We start from the raw sequence: 23038 nt of genomic DNA on the forward strand, positions 1-23038 counted from the left end.
GTCCCAGAGGGCAAAGGGTGAGAGTGGGGAGGCTCAGCATCGCCATCGCGGCGTCTGGGGCCAGGGTCCCGGCTCAGGGATCACCTAAGACACTTTGAGGCACTCAAACGTCGGAGAGCCCTAGTGGGGGCGCCAGCGAGTCCGGAGGACCTCACGGTTCTCGCAAACCTCTCGGGACTTCCCCTCCCTTCTCGCTGGGTGCCAGCCCGGCCCCTTTAAAGACATTCCTGAGGGCGTGGCTTCGGTGACGTCGGCGCAGGGCATGAATGAACACGAGCCGGTTCTCACCCAACTTCCATTAAGGATTTGGGGCAGGAGGTGCAGAAGTTGCGCGCGAGCAGCTGGCGGGAGCGGAACACCGAGGCCGGCGGGCGGGTGTGCGGGAGCCGAGCACAGATCGGGCAAAGAGCAAGGCGCGCGGCATGGAGCGTCCGGCGCCCCGTGCCTGCCTCTCCCTACTGTGGGGCTGCGTGCTGGGCGCCGTCGTGGCGCAGGGCAAGGAAGGTGAGTGTGTGCGCGGCAGACGCCCCAGCCCGACACAGCCAGGGCAGCCGGATTCTCCGACCTCCGCGTCTCCCGGAGCCCTGAGCGCCTCGACGCGCGCAACTTTGGAAACGGACCTGGCGCCGCTCAGTCCCGGCGCGCGGGCTGCGATTGGGACGAATCTGGGACCCCCTCCCGGGGTTTTAGGGGCCGCGGGGTCTAAGGGGTAAGGGCCTGGGAGCGGGGAGTTCGGAGGCCGCGGAGAAGGGAACGCGACTCGGGCCGCGTGGTTGCAGCTCCGGCGGCGGCTTCAGGAACGCGTCCCGGCGGGGTGCGGGGGTTTCTTGGAGAATGGGGTGTCGGGAGGGCTCTCCGTGCGCGGACTCGGCCTTTTGGTGACCTGAATTCACTAACGCGTTTGCTTCGCTTTTGCGTAGAAGGCATTTCAGTGGAGGCCCCTCATTTTGGGGAGGGGGCTGTTCGGCTGGCAGGGAGCACACTGCGGAAGTCCCTGCTCCCTGAGATTTTCTCCACGCCCCCTTTTCCCTCCAGTGCGGGTCGAGAGGTAGAGGGGAGTTTCGGGCCAGTCTGCTCACGCGCAACTTTTCCCTCTTCCCATCCCGCACTCCCAGGTTCTGGGGGCAGGTTCGCGGGCAGGAAGTCCCAAAGTCAAGCGTTCTGAGCAAGTGGGTGACTCAGAAAGAGGAAATGCAGCAGGTGGAGGCGCGGCCTCTCAAGGTGTGGAGGCATCACCCCACGGCCACCATGGTGTCCGGGCACCCGAGCCTGGGGATTGAATCACTCACCCCCGCCCCGGAGCTCCCAGGATGGTGCTGGGGACGGACGGGGCCACAGACTTTGCCCTGGGCTGGCTGGTGTGTGGATGAGGGCTTCGCCGCTCAGCTAGGGTCCAACAGAGAGTGGGGGCTCCTGCTCGTGGCCAAGGATCTTGCTGTCCAGCCAGCAGAGGCCGATTTCGGTTTCCAAAAGTGAGAACAAGTTCTCGCTGCTGGCCTGGGCAGGAGGCTTCCCAGGCTCCACCAGGGGGGAGTGCAGAGGAAGCCCTGGCCCTGTGAGAAGTTTCCTTGAGCCTGGCCTTCTTTTTCCACCTCCCAAACTGAGGTTGGAGGCTTGGCTCTTGCAAGTTGGGAGGTAAAATCAGAGCCGGAATGCTTGGAGGAGGACGTGTGTGGTGGCATTCTGTCCCGGCCTCTGTCCCACATCAGTCAAGGCTCTTGGTCCCAACTTGCAGGAGGCATGGGTGGCAGGGATTTCTGTGACCCTCTGTACCCCCCACTCCATCAGCTTTGGGGCCTCCCCCTTCCTTGGGGGACTGCGGTTGTAGAGAAGGGGAGAGACAGCTGGAATCACTACAGGCCTTTCTCAAAGGCTGCCTGTGGGGGCGGGGGGATTAGGCTGGCCTGACACCGCTGGGCGATTGTTATCCTGCCGCCCCAGCCAGCAGCCTGGAAGCCTGGAGCTGCCTTGTTGTCCGTGTGTTCCCGGGTTGAGCCCTCTCCAGCCTGGATGGCGAGCCCCGTACTTACATGGGGTGGGGGAGGACAGGGTGTGTATTGCAGAGCCCTGGGACGGGGCAGCAATTCCTTGTAGGCTTCAGGAGTCAGTCCCTGTGAACAACTCCAGCAGGGAGGTGTGCCTTTGGGGTGGGGGTGGGGGGCGCAGGGAATGATGGCCCAGCTGGCAGCTGCTGTTTTATGTTCTTCGGGACTCAGGCTGGGTGGGGTGGATCTGCCTAAGGGGTGGGTTTTGGGTGAGAGGATGCATATGCCCCTTGCACCTTAACCCAGGCTGCTGCTCAGTTCCCTTCTTCTTTCTCGCTCCCCTCCCCATGGATAGGGGAGCCAGGCTGTATTTGGAGACTCAGATGGAGCCCGTTAGATTCTCAACAGACAATGAGTCTTTACAGAAGGGGAAACTGAGGGAGGCCCAAGCCCTTACCAGTCAGCACCGTCTGCACAGAGAGGGTCAGAGCTGAGCATCTGGCTTCCTGGACTGCCAGAGCCCAGGGCCCTTCGCCTTGTGGTTTCATGGTGGATTCTCCGGAGCGGCAGCGGGAATAGCTGGGCAGAGGCACCGGGGTTCCTGGCTTGAGGTGGCTGATGGGAAAAGGCCTGGAGAGTGCTCAGGAGGCCTGGAAAGTCCTTGGCTTCTTGATTCTGTAAGAGCCTACTTTCCCCTCTTTCTCCTTTTTTCTTCATTCCCCCCACAGAGCTTATCATCACCCGAAGACATGCTGATTGATTTTTAGGGACAGAGGAAGGGAGGGAGAGAGAGAGGAAGGTGGGAGACAGGGAGAGAAACGTTGATGTGAGAGAGAAACAATAAGTTGTCCTCTTGTGTGTGCCCCCACCAGGAACCAAACCCACAACTGAGGCATGTGCCCTGACCAGGCACTGAACTCCCAACTTTTAGGTTCATGGGATGATGCTCCAGCCAACTGAGCCACACTGGCCAGGGCTCCCCGGACGGAGAGCCTCCCCCTTTAGCCAGTCTCAGTTACAGAGGGATGGGGAGTCAGGGAAGTGACACTAGGAAGTGGGTCGTAGTATTGCATTTGCACCTGCCAGGGCGACAGTGATGATGGAACTTAAGACAGAGAAGTTCTTTCCTGGGGCCAGGGTGAGGGACCCAGGGCTCCTGGATGAGCCCTGCCCAGCCCAGGCCTCTCGGTGAAGCCTTCTGGGGTAGCTGAGGGGCCCCCAGAACCCCCGCTTTCAGGGGGCAGGTGCCCCAATCCCTGAAGAGCTGAGAGGAGAGCAGTGCGGAGTCAGGGCGAAGGGGGAGTCAGGGCGGAGGGGCCCTCGGGGCTGGGCTCCTGTCCCTGGTGATCGGACACCAGGGATTTCTAAGGGGATTTCCCGGGGTGGGGGGGCTCCTTCCTGTGTGAAGGCTTCTTGTCCACTCGAGGCTTCTAGAGCCAGGCCTGGGGGCTGGAAGAGGAGCCTCTGGCGGGGGTGGTGGGGGTCCCTCTGTGTCAGGTTAACCCTCAGAGCCTGGGAGCCGTGAGCCCCCTCCCTTGGGCCTAGATGGCAGCTTCCTCCCTCTCTGGGGAGGGGTGTGCAGGGCGGTGAGGACTGCTCACCGTTGTCCTCCGACCCACCCAGCCGGAGCCAGGAGCCTCCAGACTCCTTCCTGTGTAGCCGGAACATTCCATTTATTAGAGGAGTTAGTGAGTTTTTCCAAGCTTGGGCTCTGGGCATGTCTGAACAAATCCCTGCCCCCTCCACCCTCTAGCCCCGCTACCCAGCCCTCACGGGCTTGGGGCAGGTGCCACATCGGATTTCCGACCCCTTGTCTGGGCTGCCGGACCCTTCCTAGAGAGACCTGGCCCCGGTGGGCAGTCAGGTGGCAGTGCCTCACACCAGGACGTACGTTCAGGCAAGCCAGGCGCCTCACGTCAGGGGAGGATTTCTGAAACTCCTGGCAGGTCCCTTGCTTGACCCACGTTCACCACCCTCTCCAAATCAGGCCCCACTCTGTTCCCTGCCTGCCTGGAGCCCCACCCGAGAGTCCTTCTCCTGGGTTCTGGTTTTCAGGCTTGCTGCTTCTTGGGCCCGCATTGGGTCCAGAGGAAGGGGTACTTGGTCCCTCACCCTTTCCAAGTTAGGGCTTTACTCTCTGAGTCCAGGGACTGTGCTTGGTTCCATGCCTCAGCTTCCCCAGTCTCCTCCTCCTCCAGGGCGGTGGCACTTGTTGGTAGCTACCTGGACTTGTTTTGGGAATGGAGGAGGGGCAGTACCCCGGGTTTTGGGACTTGGCTGCCTCCACGGAGCCTGGCGGAGAGCCAGGGTGGACGGATGGAAGCTGCTAGATCTAAGGAAGCCCCTGGCAGTGAGTCCCTGCCTCAGGTTCCAGCTGCCTCTCTGGGGACAGCATTGTCCTGAAACTTGGTCCCTCTGGGCCTGGAAATCCCCTCTGAGGGCTTCCATTCCTGGTCCCACAGGCACCCCTGGCCGAGCAGTGGCCAGGGGGTGAGGGACAGGGCAGCGAGAGCGGCTTTCCTGAGGAGGGGACCTTGCCAGCTGTATCTTTGGGCCCCTCCTAAAAGCCCCTGTGGGTTCAGGGCATTATCCCGCCTGCTCTGTGGCTTTTGTGGTGGGAAGATCGGTTTCCAGACACCCCCCACTGCTTCCCCTCCCCTCCTTGGAGCAGTTCCCACCTGCTAACAGCCCTCCCTCCCTGGAGTGCCAGGAGACACGTGTGTACATATGTGTGAGTTAGGGCTGAGGGTCTTTCTTGCTGGGGGCAGGGGATGGGCAGGAGTGAACCCGAGGGCACCCAAAGCCCGCTTGCGTGTGAAGTGCAGCCCAGAGGCCTCGTTCCAGGGAGCAGACGGGGCAGCATGGTGTTATTTAACAGCCCAGCCCTGCCGGCCCCAGCTCTCTGCCCAGCTGCTGTCCCCCCGCTGGGCTGAGCTCTGTCCCGCTGTGCCCAGCTGGAGGCTGACAGGGAAGGTGGCGTGGCTGGAGCTGTGGCCTAGGAGACAGGAGGCCTAGTCCTCACCCAACCTGCTCTGTGACTTTGACTAGGTCTTATCCCTTCCCTGGGCCTCTGTTTTCCTATTTATTGAGGGGTGGGTCTCTTGGATATGGTGACCCTATATAGTAGGGTCTCTCTCTGAGGGCTGAGGAAGCCAGCAAGGTTCTTGAGGATCTTGGGGGACTCTCACCTTTTCCACCATGGTCTGACCCCTAGAAATACCCCCAAACTTAATTGGCCTCTTCTCCTGTCTCTTCCAGTTGTATTGTTGGACTTCGCTGAAGCTAAAGGGGAACTCGGCTGGCTCACACACCCATATGGCAAAGGGGTAAGGCTTTGGGGTCGGGCAAGGGTGTGGGAATGGGGACACTGAGACCCAGGAAGGATGGGGCCAGCCTACCTCAGACAGCTCAGCCAGGGCTCATACTTAGTGTCCTGCTTCTCACACCAGGCTCAGAGGCAGCCACCCCAGGTGGGCTTGGGGTTGAAAGATGGTAGGGAAGGGACCTGAGAGGTGGAAAGAGCTGGGAGACAGCTGGAGGCCCTAGCAGAGCAGAGATCCTTGGATGCCTTCAAAGGCTGATGGTCGGGGGAACCATCTTGGGAGGGAAGGGGTTAAAGGCTCCCCATGTGTCTTCCAGGTTCCAGTGCAGGAGGTAAGGGATGAGGGGGAGACGGGGAGCAGTGCCTCCCAGGTGCCCGCAGCCCCAAGCCAGGAAAAGGATCAGATTCCTTCCTGCTGGGCCCCTCTCTCTGCTCTCCCCAGCTGTTGCTTCCCCTTCCTGCTTTGGGCTGAGCTGGTTTTGCCTCATCCCCGCCCAGGTTTTCTACCCTCGGCTCGGGACTGTTAGGACCAGGACCGGAGGGCAAGATGCTGGGGTCCTTCCTCCAGCTTTGCATGACCCAACCATGTGGTCTTGAGGAAGATATTGCGGCTCTCTGGGCCTCAGTTCCCCCCTCTGTATAATGGGTTTGTCTTTGCTGAGTTTCTCCTGGGGTCCTTAGCCAGGGAGAAGTGTATCTCCAGGGGGCTAGTTGGGACAGTCCCCACTGCGGGCCGGATCTGTGTGAGTTAGGTGCTCGTCCCCGGTCACCTTAGCTCCGAGGAGGCCTGGGGTATAGCTCTAGCGAACTTCCAGGATCCTGGAATGTCCAGCTAGGAGGGATCTCAGGCCATTTAATCTAACCTAGTCATTATATAGAGTGAGAAACTGAGGCCCAGAGGCATTTGAGGTCTTGGCTTGTCACACAGTGAGGCCCAGGCCTCTCTCCTTTGCCCCTTTGCTTTTCAAAAATTCATTCACTTATTTATTCATTAAGTACTTTTCTGAGCACCTGCTCTGTTCCAGGTAGGCCCTGGGCATACGGAAATGAATTAGATGCAGTCCCTGCCCCAAGGAGTTCAGACTCTAGCATGGGAGCTGAATGTAGGTGTTACCACATAGGTGCCAAGTATTGCAACAAGGGGACCTGAGACTAGGAGCCAGAGAGGGGCAGTTGGCCCAACCTTGGCCCAACCTGGGAAGTCTTCCTGGGGGAGGCTGAGCTTTGTTCTGAGAGGGGAAAAGATGCAGTCATCTGTCCCAAAGCCAAAACCTATGTGATGGGGGATCACTCCTGTTTCTGACTTAAGCTCTCCCCCTGCCCCTCACACTCAGTCACCTACGCACACGCACACAGTGGGTAATAATGCTGTTGCTGCTCCTCCCAGGGGCCTCTGTGGAGGCTTTCATCCTGCCCCACCAGGCAGTGTGCTCAGCATTTGTAGATGCTCTGTCGTCGACCCTCCCAGCGATTCTGTGAGCTAGGTCTTGTCCCCAGGATGGGGATGTGGGCTCTGAGGCACAGTGAGCTTCAGTGACCCACCTGAGGTCACACGGGGCCCCCAGTCTCCAGCCCCAACTCGCGGTCTGAGGTGACCCTCTGGTCGGCACCATGACATTGGGGTCAGAAACACCAGGGGGGCCATTCCTGGCTCAGTACTTCTGGGGCGTGTGGGCAAGAGGCAGCACTTCTCAGGGCCGCAGTTTCCTTCTGTATGGAGTGAGGATGGCAAGAACTGACGAGGGCCTTCCTGATGCCCAGCTGGGCGGCCCGGGCAGTGCCTCTGGGCCTTAGGTTGCCCCTGGGCACCCTCCCACACTAACCCGTCCACCCCATGCAGTGGGACCTGATGCAGAACATCATGGACGACGCGCCCATCTACATGTATTCCGTGTGCAACGTGGTGGCCGGCGACCAGGATAACTGGCTCCGCACCAACTGGGTGTACCGCGGCGAGGCCGAGCGCATCTTCATCGAGCTCAAGTTCACTGTGCGTGACTGTAACAGTTTTCCGGGGGGTGCCAGCTCCTGCAAAGAGACCTTCAACCTCTACTACGCCGAGTCAGACGTAGACTATGGGACCAACTTCCAGAAGCGCCAGTTCACCAAGATCGACACCATCGCACCCGATGAGATCACAGTCAGCAGCGACTTCGAGGCCCGCCACGTGAAGCTGAATGTGGAGGAGCGCTCCGTGGGGCCGCTTACCCGCAAGGGCTTCTACCTGGCCTTCCAGGACATCGGTGCCTGCGTGGCACTGCTCTCTGTCCGAGTCTACTACAAAAAGTGTCCTGAGCAGCTGCAGGGCCTGGCCCACTTCCCTGAGACCATCGCAGGCTCTGACGCACCCTCCCTGGCCACGGTGGCTGGCACCTGTGTGCATCACGCTGTGGTGCCACCCGGGGGCGATGAGCCCCGCATGCACTGTGCGGTCGACGGCGAATGGCTGGTGCCCATCGGTCAGTGCCTGTGCGAGGCGGGATACGAGAAAGTGGAGGACGCCTGCCAGGGTGAGTCACGGTGCAAAGGCAGCGGGGAAAGGGGGTGCTGGGTGGAGGATGTGTTCCCAGGCCCTACTCTTGGCTCTGAGACTGAGGGACCTTGGTAAGGTCGTCTGGGCTCAGACGTTCAGTGGTTCACTTGGTGAAAATCTCGAAGCCTTCCTGGACTTTAGGTTTATCTCTTATGATTGGATTCATTCATTCACTGAGAATAAACAAATTGAGAAATGAATGATTTGAGGCTAGTATGGAGGTTACGAGCAAGGACTCAGACAAGAATGCCTGGCTTCAACTCCCAGCTCTAAATGAGCTGTGTGATTTTAAGACGGTTCCTCAACCACTCTGTGCCTCGGTTTTTTCCTCTGTGAAATGGAGATGACATAGTGCCCCTCTGGTAGACTTGCTATGATAATTAAATGACTTAATGCTCGTAAAGTGATTAGGTCAGTGTCTGACATGTAAGCGCTTTCAGTGTGGTTGTTATTTTTGTTCCATTCCACAAGACCGTCTTGAGTGTGGACTGCATATGTGCCAGCGCTGTTGGGCACCTGGGACAGTGCCCAGGGCCAGTCCCATCTCGGGTAACTCGCTGTGTGAGCTTAGCCAAGTCACTTAACCTCTCTGAGTCTCGAGCTCCTTTTTTGTACATGGAGGTAAGTAAATGGGACACAGGATTCATACCCCCTGGCCGCACATAAGAATCACCTGGGGAGCTTTTGAAAACTGCCTGTGCAGGGGAGAGGGTGGAGGGTAGACACGGGGTCTACCCCCTACCTGGGCCCTCCCCAGGGCTGTAGACCCAGATTGTGTCACAGGGGCTTCTACTGGTGACAGGTCAAGCCCAGAGAGGGGGCCAGTGAACTCAGGCTGCCTCTGGGAACAGGGCCTGGGCATTGGCGAGCTCACGTGGGGAGGCTGTGGTTTGGCACGGTCAGGGCCTATGACAGCGGAAATCTCTACAGCAACGTGGGGTTTTTTCAATGGGTGATTTTTTTCTGGAAAGGGCTGTGGGGCAGGGCATTTGTGGAATGCGGGCCGACCTTTGGAAGGCCAGCTCATCCCCTTTCTCTGGGAGCTTCTTTGCTGAGATAAGCAGGGCGTTGAGAAATTGGGGGGTTAGTCCCTGCAGTTGTTGCACATACCCGCTGGGCGACCTTGGGTAAATCTCCCTTCATCTCTGGCCTCAGGTGTCCTGTCGATAAAATGCGAAGTTCAAGTCGAACTGCTGACTTTGTACTTGGTTCTTAGCCATGGATCCTACAACTGATGAAGTGGGTTGAAGTGTTGGAGGAGACTGCACCCCTTTCTGACAGGACTCCTAAAAAACACCTGCCTCCTAAGACAGATCCTCAGCATCTTGCTGAACACAGTTTACAAACCCTCAGATGAGATCCCTCAGAGCCCTTCTGGCCATTAGCCTGTGGTGTGGAGTCTCTGTCCCTGCCCTTCTTACCACCTGGTGGTCCTCCCAGCTCCCCGCTGCTGAGTGAGGCAGCCCCCCAACTCCACCCGATTTAGGTGACCTCAAGTGCACACTCCCAGTTTCAGACAATGACCGTGGGATTTTGAGGGGGGTGCTGAGGCAGCCCAGTGGGTTGAGCGGACTCCTCCCACATGACATCCTCACACAGGAATGCAGGGGTGGGGGTGAGGGGCCGCTGAAAACTTTCCACAGGCTGGTGATTCAGGCCCTGCAGAGATAAGTGGAGGGTTGGGGTTGGGGGGGCCTCTCCGGGAAGAGGGGAGTGGCCTTCCCTCCTCCGGAGGTGGGGAGGACTCTGGCAGGCTTTGTTTGTGAAGAGCTAGCAAGCCCCCCCCGGTAGGGAGGACCGGCTTCCAAGAGCCAAATCTTGGACTTTGCTGGTGGGACCCTCTCAACTGCCAGCCACCTGTTGCCTTGTTTTTCCCGCCTTGGGATCCCGCTATCAAAATTCCCTTCTGTGTGCTTTTGGGGCCCTCCGTATGCCTGGGAACCTCCAGCCCGGCTACTCTGTACCCCTCCAGCCTTTGCCCAGCCGCTGCCGACCGTGATGCCGGCAGAGAGAATAACAGTAACTTCCACAACAGGTGTTTTCCAAGGGCAGGCACAAGCCAGGCGAGTGCTTTGCCTGGATGCTCTTGCTAAGTTCCCACCGCCTTCCTGAGAGGTGGAGATTGTTATCAATCCCATTTAACAGACGGGGATCTGAGGCCCCAGAGAGGCTCAGAGACTTGCCTGGAATCACCCGGCTAAGATGCGGCTGCATCAGGATTTGAATCCAGGCCGGCGTCCAGGCTAGAGGCCGAGTCCGGAAGTGGGGCGGGAAATGACCAGTTCCTTCGGAATCCCTGACTCAGCTCTTGGCCCTGCGGCCGGCTTGCAGGGCAGCCCCAGGATGCCAGGTCCTGGTGCAGGAGGTGGGGTGATTGGTGGGCAGTTACTGAGCATGTCGAGGGAGAAATTGAGGGAGGTGCAGAGTCTTTCCCTCCCCCGCCTGACCCTCCACAGGGCCGTAGACCTGGATTCTCCCACTGGGGCTTCTGTGGAGGACAAGCCATGCCCAGAGAGGGGGCGTGGGTACCCAAGGTCACCCAGCACCTGGTGCAGGTTATTCCCAGAGTTTGTTTTTCCTCAGGGGTCTTTCCCCAGGAAGCTGGGAGCTCAGGAAAGAGTTAAACAGACAACGGAAGGGAGGCACCTCCCAGGTGTTGGGTCGGACAGGTGGGCACACTGCCCGGGAGAGCTCTCGTGAGCTATGTCAGGAATGAGCCAGCTTCGCTGCAGCCGCCCCCACCCTGTCCCCCGTCCCTGCCTGGAGGACAGTGGAGTCACTCAGGCTGACAGTCATCTCCCCTGGGGCTGCTTTGTCTCCCTGCTCGTCTCCGCTTCCTGTGCTGGCATTGGCAGCTGAGCTGGCGGGCCCCCCAGCTGGCGCCTCGGCCACGGGCACTGCCGGCCAGGTGAGCAGGTGGCCAGCGGCTTTGGCCGGAGACTCAACCCAGCAGCTGGGAGGCCAGAGCTGGAGGTTGGGGTGGCAACGGTTTGGGAATTCCCTCCTGGGAGACTCCTGCTCCCTTAAGGGGCCCAGCACCTCAGGAATGTCCCCTCTCCATATTAGTTTCTCCATCCCTGGTTCATAGGGTCGCCCCATTCCAGGTATCGTGCTAAGCATTTCACAAGCAAGGTTTTCTCCCCTCTTCAGAAACAACCCAGTGGGGCTGAGGGCTTTATTCCCACTTTACAGATGAGGAAACTGAGGCCCAGAGAATGAAAGTGGTGACCAGTGGCCAAAAGAGCTGGGGTCTGGCGTGAGTGGGGCAGTGCGCTATCCCCACTTGCACCTAGTGTGTGTCTTTTTACATGCAATAGTGTGACCGTGGTGAGTCCCCTCTGGGACTCCATGAGCAGGGTCCACTTCCTGTGACTTTCTGCTGTGGCTCCGTCTGAGAACCTGGATTGCTCTGGTAGACTGTTGACCCTGTGACTCACCAGGTGTGACAAGGAGCAGAGTCCTATCCCTAGTATCCCGAGTGGCCCGAGCCTGGCCCAGGGTCCGTGGCTGCAGAGGAGGCATCCCCTGGGCAGGAGATGGCTCTGGTTGAGGTGACTCTTAGGCAGCGGGGCCCTGGGCTGTGGCGGGAGCCCTGCTGTGTCAGGACCTGGCTGGGGGCACTGTGTGCACTGGGGCTTGTCCCCTCCCTGGGGAGTGCCACCAGCCCTCAGCTCTGTGGAATTACCTCTGGCCAGCAGGAGAGGGCGGGCCGTGGGTGGCAGTCCCCCCCCCCACACTCTTCCTGCTTTGTCTACGCCACCCTCAGTTCACACTGGGGGCAAAGTCAGGGGTTGGCAGCTCCTTGGGAAGGCCCCTCCCGCCCTTACCGGAGGTGAGTGGGTCCCCAGAACGGAAGGAAGGAGGCGAGGGAAAGCAAACAGAAGATAAAGGGCCGGTGGTAGGGAGAGAGCAGGAAGCTGGGAGGCTGGGGGGAGCCTCCTCGCTTATCATGGCTTGGTGGAGGAATGCGCCCCAAGATAATTCCCCAGGGCATGTGTGAAAGGGGCAAGGTGCTGGCAGCCATCGGGGCCATGGGGACACCTGCTTCGGTGGGGACAAAAGGGCCTGCCGTGGAGTGAGAAGCTCCCAGGGCCTGGAGTTATCAGTTCCCCTCATTTGCTGGGTCGGTAACTTATGGGTCACCATTGACAAAGTCCACATCCTTGGGCCGAGGTGGTGCACACCAGCTAGACATGGCTTAGGAAAGTGACTGGCCCCAGGCGAATTGCCACCATGACCCTCTGACCTTCTGACCTTACCACCATTGGCCTGAAAGGTGGTTGGGCCTGAGGGGAGGAGTTCTGCCAGGGGCTGGATTTGCATCACACCAGCGAGTGCCTGTCCCTGAGTCACACCACGCTGCCACCTGAGGGGCTGGCACTGGGAACTAGAAAAACTGGGGTGCAACTCAGGGTGCAGCCACTGTGCCCTAGTTCCCCTGCTCAGATTGGTCGGGGCCTGCTGGGTAACTGGGGCCAGAGAAGGTCTCCACAGGTGTGCCAAAGCCAGGTGCTTGGGCCAGGCAAGTGGGTGTCCTGGTGTGCCTTCCCCACGGGGTCTCCCTGGGCTCCAGGACACTGCTCACTGCTCTGGTCCTGGAGCACATGTCGTGGGTTCTGCCCTTTACTCACACATTTATTCATTTATTCATTCATCTGTCCAATCGTTAGCTGAGCACCTGCTGCACGCCAGGCCCTGTGCTTGGCCAATCGGACGCAGACTCTGTTGGGCTCCATTTCTGCTCCCCAGGAGCTGCCAGTCTCATAGAGGCTTCTAATATGTGCAGAAATAATTTCAGATGGAGCCCTAAAACCAGGCTGTGAATTCCCCTGGAGCAGAAACGGTGTTGTCTCTCTCGCCATGGTATCCTGGTACCCAGGGTGGTGCCAGATGCGTAGGAAGTGCTCAATTTCTGCTTGTTAAACAAGATTGAGAAATGGACGCCCTGATGGGGCAGAAGGCAGCCAGCCAGCAATTGGGCAGTCTGGGAGGGCCGTGTAGAGGAGCTCTGTGAGCCCCGAGCTGGGTATTGAAGGATGCATAGGAGTCTGCAGGTTGGCTTAAGGGACTGTGAGTATCTTGTGTATGTGGCTGGGTTCTGAGTGTGTGTGAGCACCCCGTGTGTGACCCCTGTCCCCACTTACCTGCCCAGAATGTGGAGAAACCCAGCCAGGCAAAGTCAGGAGGACCCAGAAACCTGCTGGTGTCCTGCACATGAACTCTGAGGCCCCTGAGAGCTGGCGCATTCTGACGTGGCCCCAGGGACAGCCCCCTGGAGTTCCGTGGTTGGAGGAGGGGGCAGCACGTTCTCGCCAGGCAAGCACATGCCCTGTTGATGCTGCCTCTTCACTGTATTATCTGGCACATCCGCAGCGGAAATCTCTCCAAATTCTCTCCTTCCTGCCGGCAACAGGCGGGCCACCCCCAGGCTCTGGGGCCAAAGAATAGAACCCGACTCTTCCCCCACTTCCTCCTCTTGGCACAGGGCTGGGTGGGGCTGGGGAGTAGCCACGTGGTGTGGAGTGGGGGCACTGTGGGGTTTGCAGGTGGCTAAAGCCTCTTTAGCAGAACCAAGCCCGAGCTGTGGGGGCTCGTGGTCCCCTCCCCAGCCTGAGAGCCATGGCTGGGAAGGTGTGGCTGTGAATCTAGAGGCCCCTGAGCACCCATCCCTGCTGGGACTGGACCTCCTGCAGCCAGCACTTCCCCAGAGGGTAGGCCCCTGGCAGACAGGGCAGAGCATCTGGAGGAATTGGAATCCTGGAATAAACATGGCTCAGCTTTCTGGAGTCTCATTTTTACTTGAAGATTTGGGAGAGGAGAGAGCATTTTTATATTATAAGAGCTATGAGGATGAAGGCAAAATACACATGGATTTCTTAAATGCAATAGGAGACTTGAAGGATCTTGAGGCTTGAAGGAGGCTGCTTTGGCCACCCCAACCAATGCCCCCCTGGGTTTGGCTCCACTCTTTTCTTTCTTTGTTTCTTTTTAAAAACCTTTTTATGTTTTTGTTATCTTTTAAAGACTTCATTATTTTTATTTTAGAGAGGGAAAGGGAGGGAGAAAGAGAGGGAGAAAAATAGCAATGTGTGGTTGTGTCTCACGCACACCCCCTGCTGGGGACCTGGCCTGCAACCCAGGTTTGTGCCCTGACTGGGAATCGAACTGGTGATCCTTTGGTTCACAAGCCTGCACTCAATCCACTGAGCTACACCAGCCAGGGCTGGTTCCACTCTTTTCTTCCCATAGGACATAGTGTGCCCAGCGTGAGAAGACCTATGTTAGGAGGCCCCCCACCCCTTTCCAGCTGCTCTGAAGTCAGTCTTTGGATTTCTGGCTCTTGAAGCAGGTCAGGCCCCATCTCCTCTCCCTTTGGGCTTGTTCCAGAACATCGATTCCTCTTTGCTCTGAACTGAGACGCTCATGCGCAAGAAGAGGGAATCCAAGTCCAACATCCTGGGCTTAGGTTTTGATTTTGGGTCTTAGGAGCTTGCTGACCTTGGACAAGTTGTTTGGCCTCTCTGAACATCAGTTTCTCCACCTCCAAAGGAGAGTGAGCGGTAACAGTGCCCAAGTACAACGGGCTTATTGTGAGGACTAAGTGAATGCCAAGTGCTTGGCCCAGAAGCTGCACAGAGCAGGAGTCGGGTCCCAGGCCCCCTCTGTCCTGGACAAGCCCCCTTTCCTACATCGCATGCCCAAGCTGCTTCGGGGCCTGTGCTGAGGTTTGGGGCCCAAGCAGAGAGGGTGAGAGAGACTGTTGGGGTGGTCCTCATGTTCCTCCTATAAGAAGAATCATTAACAGGAAGTCATGTGTCTAAGACCTTAAGGAACTGGGTGTCCTTTGAGTCCTGCCCCTGACTCCCAATCCCCTACCCAAATAGGGGACTGGACAGGAGGGAGATATCGTCTGAGATTTTTCCCGACAGTGCACATCTGACTGTGCCGTTACTGAGCCTCCAGAGGCCCTCGTGGCCCTCAGGACGAAGTCCCAGTGCCCTGGCCTCGCATTAAAGGCCTCTCTCATTCCAGTTCCTGCAGACCTCTTGGCCTTTGTCGCCTGCCGCTGACTCCAGTTTGTGCCCACGAAGCCACTCATGCTTTCTTTGGTCTTGCTGTTTCTCACCCTAACCCTCCCAATATTTCTGTCCTGCTGAACTGCCCAGCCCCTAAGCCCCAGCTGAAGCGCCTCCTCTAGGACTCTTCAGACCTCTGGCTGAGGCTGATTCTGCCCCCTTAGCCCTGTGCCCCACGCCTTCATGGTTGACGTTGCCCCAGGCCCCGGCTCCCTGAGGTCAGGGCCCATGCCTGCCACAGGGTCGAGCACAGAATAGAGGGCCAGTGAGTGACTGAGGAATAGGACACTGGGGTTAGAAGTGTCCCAGGTCTCTTGCCATGGAATAGGTCAAGGGAGGGTGTTGGTAATTTAGGGCTCTAGAAGAGGTCCCTAAGGTGACCCCACTGCACTCTGGCCACTTCAAGTCCCAGATAGCCCTGCACAGTAGGCCTCATGTCTGGGCAACTTCCTGCCTGTTGGTCCAGGCAGGGGCTTGGGCCGGGGGCAGGACAGGGCAGGGGAAGAAGAAGCCTCTGGAGTCAGGTGCCTGAGCCCCTAGCTGGCTGGGCCAGGACAGGACCTACCGTGAGGGGAAGAGCTGCTTCCTGGCTGCCTTTGTGAGTGGCGGAAATGACTCGGTCCTAGAAACAGACCCAGAGAAAACGCTCGGGGCCTGGCCTTTCCTGCTTCCTGGTCCGCCGGCCCTAAGATGGGAAGGCGGTCGGGTCTTGGAGTGAGCGGAGCACCTTTGGGGGTGGCGTCCTGAGCTGCCGTGTCTGGCCAGTCCATCAGGGTGGCGGCGATAGACACCAAAACAAACAGTGAAGAAGACACAGTTATTGCCCGGGGCAGCACCCGTCGGGAGTCCTGGTGGGCACCCGTCGGGCTGGTCTGCATAGATTAAAGGAGACGCAGCGTGCTCTGTCCAGTGTGGAGCCAGGTGTGGGATGGGATTTTTTGGAAGCTGAAGGGTGAGGTGTGGGCCTTGAATGCCCAGCTTGAGGCCACGGTGCTTCTTTTAAGAGCCGGTGGGGAGGGATGTGAAGGTTTGGGACAAGCAGATGAGGCATTTCCTGAGTGCCCAGTGCTGGCTGGGTGCCGGCCATGCGTTCTCTCATCAGAAGACACTGTACCCGTGAGGATGCAGGCCCAGGGAGGTTTAGTGACTTGCGTGGGGTCCCAGGGCCAGGGGTCGGAACGGCCGCTTGTGGTGGGAACTGGCTGAACCGAATGCTGTCCCCCTCTGTGTCTGCCAGCCTGCTCGTCTGGATTCTTCAAGTCGGAGGTATCTGAGAGCCCCTGTTTGGAGTGCCCAGCACACACCCTGCTGTCCCCCGAGGGGGCCACCTATTGTGAGTGTGAGGAGGGCTACTTCCGGGCCCCGCAGGACCTGCTCTCGATGCCCTGCACACGTGAGTCTGCTGTGGTGGGTGGGGAGGTCTGCTGGGGTAGGCATGGCCTGGCGGTGGGCGTGGCCTGGTGGTGGCCCTGTCCTGGGGCTCCAGGGTTCAAGCTCGGCCCTCTGCCCTCCATGTAGGCCCACCCTCTGCCCCAAGCTACCTCACAGCCGTGGGCATGGGCGCCAGAGTGGAGCTGCGCTGGACGCCCCCGCTGGACAACGGGGGCCGTGAAGACATCAGGTACAAGGTCACCTGTGAGCAGTGCCTGCCCGAGTCTGGCGAGTGCAGGCCGTGTGAGGCCAGCTTGCGCTACTCCGAGCCACCGGACACGCTGACCCACACCAGTGTGACAGTCAGCGACCTGGAGCCCCACATGAACTACACCTTTGCTGTGGAGGCCCGCAACGGCGTCTCAGACCTGGTGGCTACCCGCAGCATCCGCACAGCCAGCGTCAGCATCAACCAGACAGGTGAGCACCTGCAAGTGGTGGCTGTCACCCAGGTGGGGCTTCCGGGGAGAGGACAGCCACCCAGGGCTCAGCCGTGTACCGAGAGAGAGGGGCAGCGGCAAGTAGTTAAAAGTATAGTCTCTGGAGTCGCTTCGAGCTCTGTGACTGTGGGCAAGGGGCCTAACCTTTCTGAGCCTCCGTTTCCTCACTTGTACCATGAGGATGGGTAACAGGGCTATTGAGAAGATTCAATAAATTCTTCCGTATAAGACTCTTAGAATAGTGCCTAGTCTGCAGAAAGGAGCTAGCAGGAGGGGGCTGTTATCTTATTTTTCTTACCCGTGCCCTTGTAAGCGTTCTCAGGGCACCTCTGTGCTGTCTGGGGGGGGCTGGGGCTGGGGCTCCGTTCTCTGGAGCAGGAAGTGAAGAATCCCAGGCCGGGCTCTAAGGAGCCTTGGCTGTGGATGGGTCTGGGGGCACTCGGGCCCCACCCCTGGGCGGCTCCTCACACCCCTGCCATACCTGCTGCCCCGCCCAGAGCCTCCCAAGGTGAAGCTGGAGGACCGCAGCACCACCTCGCTGAGCGTGTCTTGGACCATCCCCCTGCCACAGCGTAGCCGTGTGTGGAAGTACGAGGTCACCTACAGCAAGAAGGTAATTCACAGAGGGTCAGGGGTGGCCCCAGCTGGTCACATAGATGCTCCCAGTGTGACAGCCATCCGAGGAAGCTCCATTCTGCAGATGGGGAGACTGAGGTCTGGGCTCTTCCTGAGTCAGCCTTCCCCGGCCAGCACGACAGAGATTTGTGGCAGAGAAGGCTCAGCGTTGTTGAATTCCCAGACAAGATAGTCGGGGTTTGGGGAGAAGCCAGGTCTTGGGGGATCAGGCAGACTGGGGTTTGAGTCCTGGCCGTGCATTTGCTGCCTGTGGCTGCTTTGAGCCCAGTCTCCTTCTCTGTGAGGGGAGCACTGAGTTGGCTAGCACAGGCGGCCTAATCCAGGGTGGCCACTAGTGGGCCGAGCGAGGCCCCTGCCGGCCCTCATCTGCCTCTGCACCCGCTTGCCACCCGCAGGGGGACTCCAACAGTTACAACGTGCGCCGCACTGAGGACTTCTCCGTGACCCTGGACGACCTGGCTCCGGACACCACCTACCTGGTCCAAGTGCAGGCACTGACGCAGGAGGGCCAGGGTGCCGGCAGCAAGGTGCACGAGTTCCAGACCCTGTGTGAGTTGAGGACCGGGGCGTGAGCCAGGCCAGGGCCCTGAAGTGGGGCAGCTAGAACGTCATGAGGGAAGGAAATGGGTCAGAAAACCTAGAAACCCTCCCTCCTGGTCAGCCTGATTCCGGGGCAGCCTGTGTGGGTTGACAGCCTGGGGAAGGGGCCCAGGGGCGGTCGTCTGGGGCAGTGTTGTGGGAAGGCCAGACATGGGCACTGGCCGACCCACTTCAAATCCTTCCTTGTGGAAAGAGTCCCGCACACCTGGTGGGAGTGCCTGCTGTAATGCCAGGAAGGGGGTGGGGGACCTTTCTTTGCCCGTCTGTCAAATGGGAATAAAGACCCTTCCAAACCACCACAAGTGAAGGAATTCAGCACATGTCTTGGGTCGCTGGAGTGGGCCTTGGATGCATTAAGGAGTGTGGAGTCGGTGTGGGGGGCACCCTTGTCATCAGTGGGTCTCCCCCAACAGCCACAGAAGGATCTGCCAACATGGCGGTGATTGGCGGCGTGGCAGTGGTCATCGTCATGGTTCTGGTACTGGCAGGAGTTGGCATCTTCATCTACCGTAGGTTCGTTGGGCTCAGGTGGGACACAGACGGGTGGGGACCTCAATTTCCTGTCTGGAAAATGGGCTGATGGCATCTGCTCCCTGCCTCGGGGGGTGTGAGGATGCCAGGACCTATGAAGTACTCGGCCCAGCTCCCGGCATGCTGCAGGGGCCTGGGCCACGGCGGTCATTATCTTTGCTGTTGTTACTAACGGTGTGTCCACACTTCCTCCGGACACGTGGGCAGGAAGCGCCAGAGAGCGCTAATTTGGAAAGCCCTGGTTTTGGCCATGCCGGGGCACAGATCCCAAGGAGCAAGCCCGCCTGCTCACTTCCTCTCCACCCCGCCCCAGCCTTCCCCGCGCCCTCTGCCAACTGGGCAGGGTGCTGAGTGCACTCAGTCCCCACTCAGGGCCAGAGCAGGCTGCTGACCTCCCTGTGTGTTTGGTCCCTGTGGGGTTCTCAGGAGGAAGAGCCTGCGGACCCGCCAGTCCTCGGAGGATGTTTACTTTTCCAAGTCAGGTGAGATGCAGCCCCTCTGTGCCCGTCCCCGCTGTCCCCGCTGTCCCCACCGGCCTCCTCAGCTCTGTGGCAGAGACAGGGGCAGCTGGCAGCCAGGGCGCTCCCAGAACCTCCCGGGGCAGCGCAGAGGGCCTGAGCCGGAAGCTCCGTGTCCCGTGGGCTGATCCCAGTCTCCTGGCTCCAAGTCATGGAGCCGCCTCATCCTCCTTTAGGGCAACTGTTCCCGGGGACCTTCCCTGACCTGCCTGTGACCCAGCCCTTATTCCCCTTCCAGAACAACTGAAGCCCCTGAAGACGTATGTGGACCCCCACACATATGAGGACCCCAACCAGGCTGTGCTCAAGTTCACCACCGAGATCCACCCGTCCTGTGTCACTCGGCAGAAGGTGATCGGAGCGGGTAAGTTTGGCGCACCTGCGGAGGGGCCTGGAACAGGTTGGGAGTGCCCGGCCCGGGCTGACCGGGGCACTCTGCCCCCCATGCCGGCCCGCAGGAGAGTTTGGGGAGGTGTACAAGGGGACGCTGAAGGCATCAGGGAAGAAGGAGGTGCCAGTGGCCATCAAAACGCTGAAAGCCGGCTACACAGAGAAGCAGAGAGTGGACTTCCTCAGCGAGGCCAGCATCATGGGCCAGTTCAGCCACCACAACATCATCCGCCTGGAGGGCGTCGTCTCCAAGTGTGAGGCTTGTCACCAGGACTGGGGTTGGGGGTGGCTCTTGGTGGGGAGAGCCTGATCCTCGGGAGTGGCGAGAAGCCGCCCCCCAAGGTCCCTGAATAGGGGCTTGGCCCGTGGCCATTCCCGCCATCACAGCCACAGCCGCGCCCGTGCCCCCATCGGCGCCGTCCCCTTACACCTGTGTCCACCCCACAGACAAGCCCGTGATGATCATCACCGAATACATGGAGAATGGGGCCCTGGACAAGTTCCTCCGGGTAAGGGTATGGGCTGGGGTGGCCGGGACCCATGGCGGCAGGCTGGATGGGGGGGCCCCGCTGGGCTCGGGGTCGCGGTGGCTGAAGCCTGTGCCCCGGCAGGAGAAGGACGGCGAGTTCTCCGTGCTGCAGCTGGTGGGCATGCTGCGGGGCATCGCGGCCGGCATGAAGTACCTGGCCAACATGAACTACGTCCACCGCGACCTGGCCGCCCGCAACATCCTCGTCAACAGCAACCTGGTCTGCAAGGTGTCTGACTTCGGCTTGTCCCGCGTGCTGGAGGACGACCCTGAGGCCACCTACACCACCAGTGTGAGTGCCAGAGGGCTGTCACTGCCGGGCGAGGGAGGGGGCTTGAGGGTGAAGCAGCCTTGGCCCTGCTCTGCGTGGGTCCTCGCACCCACATACCTTGGGAGTAGACCTCAGGAGGCAAGAACAACTTAGAGAGTATGGGGAGGGGCCCTGACAGCAAAACCTGATCTGGCTGCAATAGTCCTGCGGCCGAGCAGAGGGGACAGTGGTGACTGGGCCTGGGTCCCCTGCAGGGTGGCAAGATCCCCATCCGATGGACAGCCCCGGAGGCCATTTCCTACCGCAAGTTCACCTCGGCCAGCGACGTGTGGAGTTACGGCATTGTCATGTGGGAGGTGATGACGTACGGCGAGCGGCCCTACTGGGAGCTGTCAAACCATGAGGTAGCCCCCTCTTCCTGCCCAGGCCTGCCCTGGACCTGAACAGAAACTCTTCACNACTTAGAGAGTATGGGGAGGGGCCCTGACAGCAAAACCTGATCTGGCTGCAATAGTCCTGCGGCCAAGCAGAGGGGACAGTGGTGACCGGGCCTGGGTCCCCTGCAGGGCGGCAAGATCCCCATCCGATGGACAGCCCCGGAGGCCATTTCCTACCGCAAGTTCACCTCGGCCAGCGACGTGTGGAGTTACGGCATTGTCATGTGGGAGGTGATGACGTACGGCGAGCGGCCCTACTGGGAGCTGTCAAACCATGAGGTAGCCCCCTCTTCCTGCCCAGGCCTGCCCTGGACCTGAACAGAAACTCTTCACTCATTCCCAACCCCGAGGGCAGAGGAGAGTTTAGGGAACCAGTCTTCACCTGGTATAGAACATCCATGGGTCTGTTCAGTCGGTGTTTATTGAGAGCCTACTGTGTGCCAGGCCTTGTGCGGGGCTCCAGACCCAGTCTGGCTACAGTCAACAGAAGGACAAGGGAGCCAGTTAGTGGTGCATGTGCATGTGTGTGTGTCTGTGTGTGCACGTGTGCACTCATGTACATGCACATGTGTGTGCATGTGTGGACACCTAGGGGTGTGTACGTGCCTGGTGCCTCACCCAGCCTGGAGGTCTGGACGGCTTCCCAGAGGAGGGCACGTCTCTGTGGAGACAAAGCATGGTGAGACAGCCAGGGGACACGAGGAGAGCTCTAGCTGAAGGAGGCAGTTGGTAGTACTGATGTTCAGAGACCAGAGGGAGGCTGGCTGCAGGGCGCCCAGCGTGGCTGCTGCCTGGGGTGCCCTGGGAGAGATCCAGGTAGGAGGCCCTTCCTCCGTGGAACTCTGGAGACAGCCCCTTCGCACCTGCCCTTCGCGCGGCTCTGAGGGCTGTGTGTCGGCCCAAGAAAGGAGACCCATCCTGTCTGTCTCCGGGGCTCCCCTTCTGTCCTCTGCCCACCTCCGCGTACTGGTGCCCCCCCGGGGACCTGCATGGGGTCGGTGGCTGGGAAGGCACCCTGACCATCCTGCCCCCACCCCCGCCAGGTGATGAAAGCCATCAACGACGGCTTCCGGCTGCCCACGCCCATGGACTGTCCCTCCGCCGTCTACCAGCTCATGATGCAGTGCTGGCAGCAGGAGCGGGCCCGCCGCCCCAAGTTCGCCGACATCGTCAGCATCCTGGACAAGCTCATCCGAGCTCCCGACTCCCTCAAGACCCTGGCTGACTTTGACCCCCGGTGAGTCCCATGCCCTCCAGCCGTGGCAGCCCCCCTTTTACTCCTGAGCTGCTTTGGTGTCGTGGCCAACCAGGGCTAATGGGCGAGGGGCTCAGGAATTGTGCATGAGCTTTGCTTAGACGGGATGGGGGCTGCCTTGGGTACCACTAATTAAAGCCATCAACACTGTGGTGAGTGTGCCGGGCATGGCGCTCAGCCCTCACATGTTGTAACTCATTTAAACAACCTACAGGTAGGCCCAGAGTCATCTGCCTTTTGTAGATGAAGAACTGAGGCAAGGCAATTAAGTATCTTCCATGTCGGCAAGTGGCCAGGCTGGGACCATGCCTCTAGGAAGCTGAGTCTTTGTTAATGTTGCTCTGTTTTGTAGTTAGTGGTCTTGTCAGTAGGGGGCCAGGGGGCAGCGTAAGCTACAAACCCGGAGTGCTCCCAATATGCCAGGCTGTCTCCCTGAACCCACCTGGTTTGGCTTTCCTGTTGCCCAGGTGAGGAAACAGGCCTAGGGCAGCTGGGTGAGCGGCCCAGGTTAGGGAGCTGCAGGCTCAGGGCCCAGGGAGGGCTGGGTGCTCAGCCCCTGACCGAAGGGCGGGCGGTTCATGTTGCAGGGTGTCCATCCGGCTGCCCAGCACCAGCGGCTCGGAGGGGGTGCCCTTTCGCACGGTGCCCGAGTGGCTCGAGTCCATCCGGATGCAGCAGTACACGGAGCACTTCCTGGCGGCCGGCTACACGGCCATCGAGAAGGTGGTGCAGATGACCAACGAGTGAGTTGGGCTGTGCCCGTGCCCCCGCCCCTGCCCCCAGTTTCACAACCCTCCTGCTCCTCTCTCTAGCCTCCTCTAGAGGCTATTCTGCTTGGCTGTCTCTTCTTCTGGCATCTTTTTTCCAGAATGGGAAAGTACTAGTGATTGTCAGAACAGCAGCCTCATGTCCCAGGGGCGGGCCATGTGCAGGCCCCCACGTGTGAGCCCCTTGAATCAGCCCTCACACTAGCTCGGCAGGCAGGTCCCGCCAGTGTTTTCCACGGGCAGGTGAGGATCGGATGCAGAGAAGTTCAGTGACCTGTCCAGGGTCCTGCAGCCACTAAGGGCGAGAGGGATTCCAG

The 23038-nt window shown here is 59.6% G+C and overlaps 1 protein-coding gene across 2 annotated transcripts in view; it reads left to right on the top strand.

Annotated features, from left to right (window-relative positions):
- Positions 1-263: 263 nt before the first annotated feature.
- Positions 264-23038, top strand: part of EPHA2 (EPH receptor A2) — a 28150-nt gene continuing 5375 nt past the window's right edge. Inside the window, exons 1-16 of one of the 2 annotated variants that reach the window (XM_037045130.1) lie at positions 264-504; positions 5244-5311; positions 7148-7817; positions 16154-16309; positions 16435-16767; positions 17285-17400; positions 17819-17972; positions 18437-18536; positions 18981-19036; positions 19311-19436; positions 19531-19716; positions 19910-19971; positions 20074-20283; positions 20517-20666; positions 21743-21936; positions 22542-22697. In XM_037045130.1, the coding sequence (XP_036901025.1) occupies positions 423-504; positions 5244-5311; positions 7148-7817; positions 16154-16309; positions 16435-16767; positions 17285-17400; positions 17819-17972; positions 18437-18536; positions 18981-19036; positions 19311-19436; positions 19531-19716; positions 19910-19971; positions 20074-20283; positions 20517-20666; positions 21743-21936; positions 22542-22697 (2819 nt within the window). In that variant the 5' untranslated portion in view covers positions 264-422. Of the gene's footprint in view, positions 505-5243; positions 5312-7147; positions 7818-16153; positions 16310-16434; positions 16768-17284; positions 17401-17818; positions 17973-18436; positions 18537-18980; positions 19037-19310; positions 19437-19530; positions 19717-19909; positions 19972-20073; positions 20284-20516; positions 20667-20828; positions 20979-21742; positions 21937-22541; positions 22698-23038 lie in introns of both variants that reach the window. The other variant, XM_037045131.1, reaches the window with a different exon arrangement.

This window comes from Sturnira hondurensis, unplaced genomic scaffold, assembly GCF_014824575.4.
Source record: "Sturnira hondurensis isolate 20B ecotype Veracruz unplaced genomic scaffold, ASM1482457v3 Scaffold0004257, whole genome shotgun sequence".
NCBI lineage: Eukaryota > Metazoa > Chordata > Mammalia > Chiroptera > Phyllostomidae > Sturnira > Sturnira hondurensis.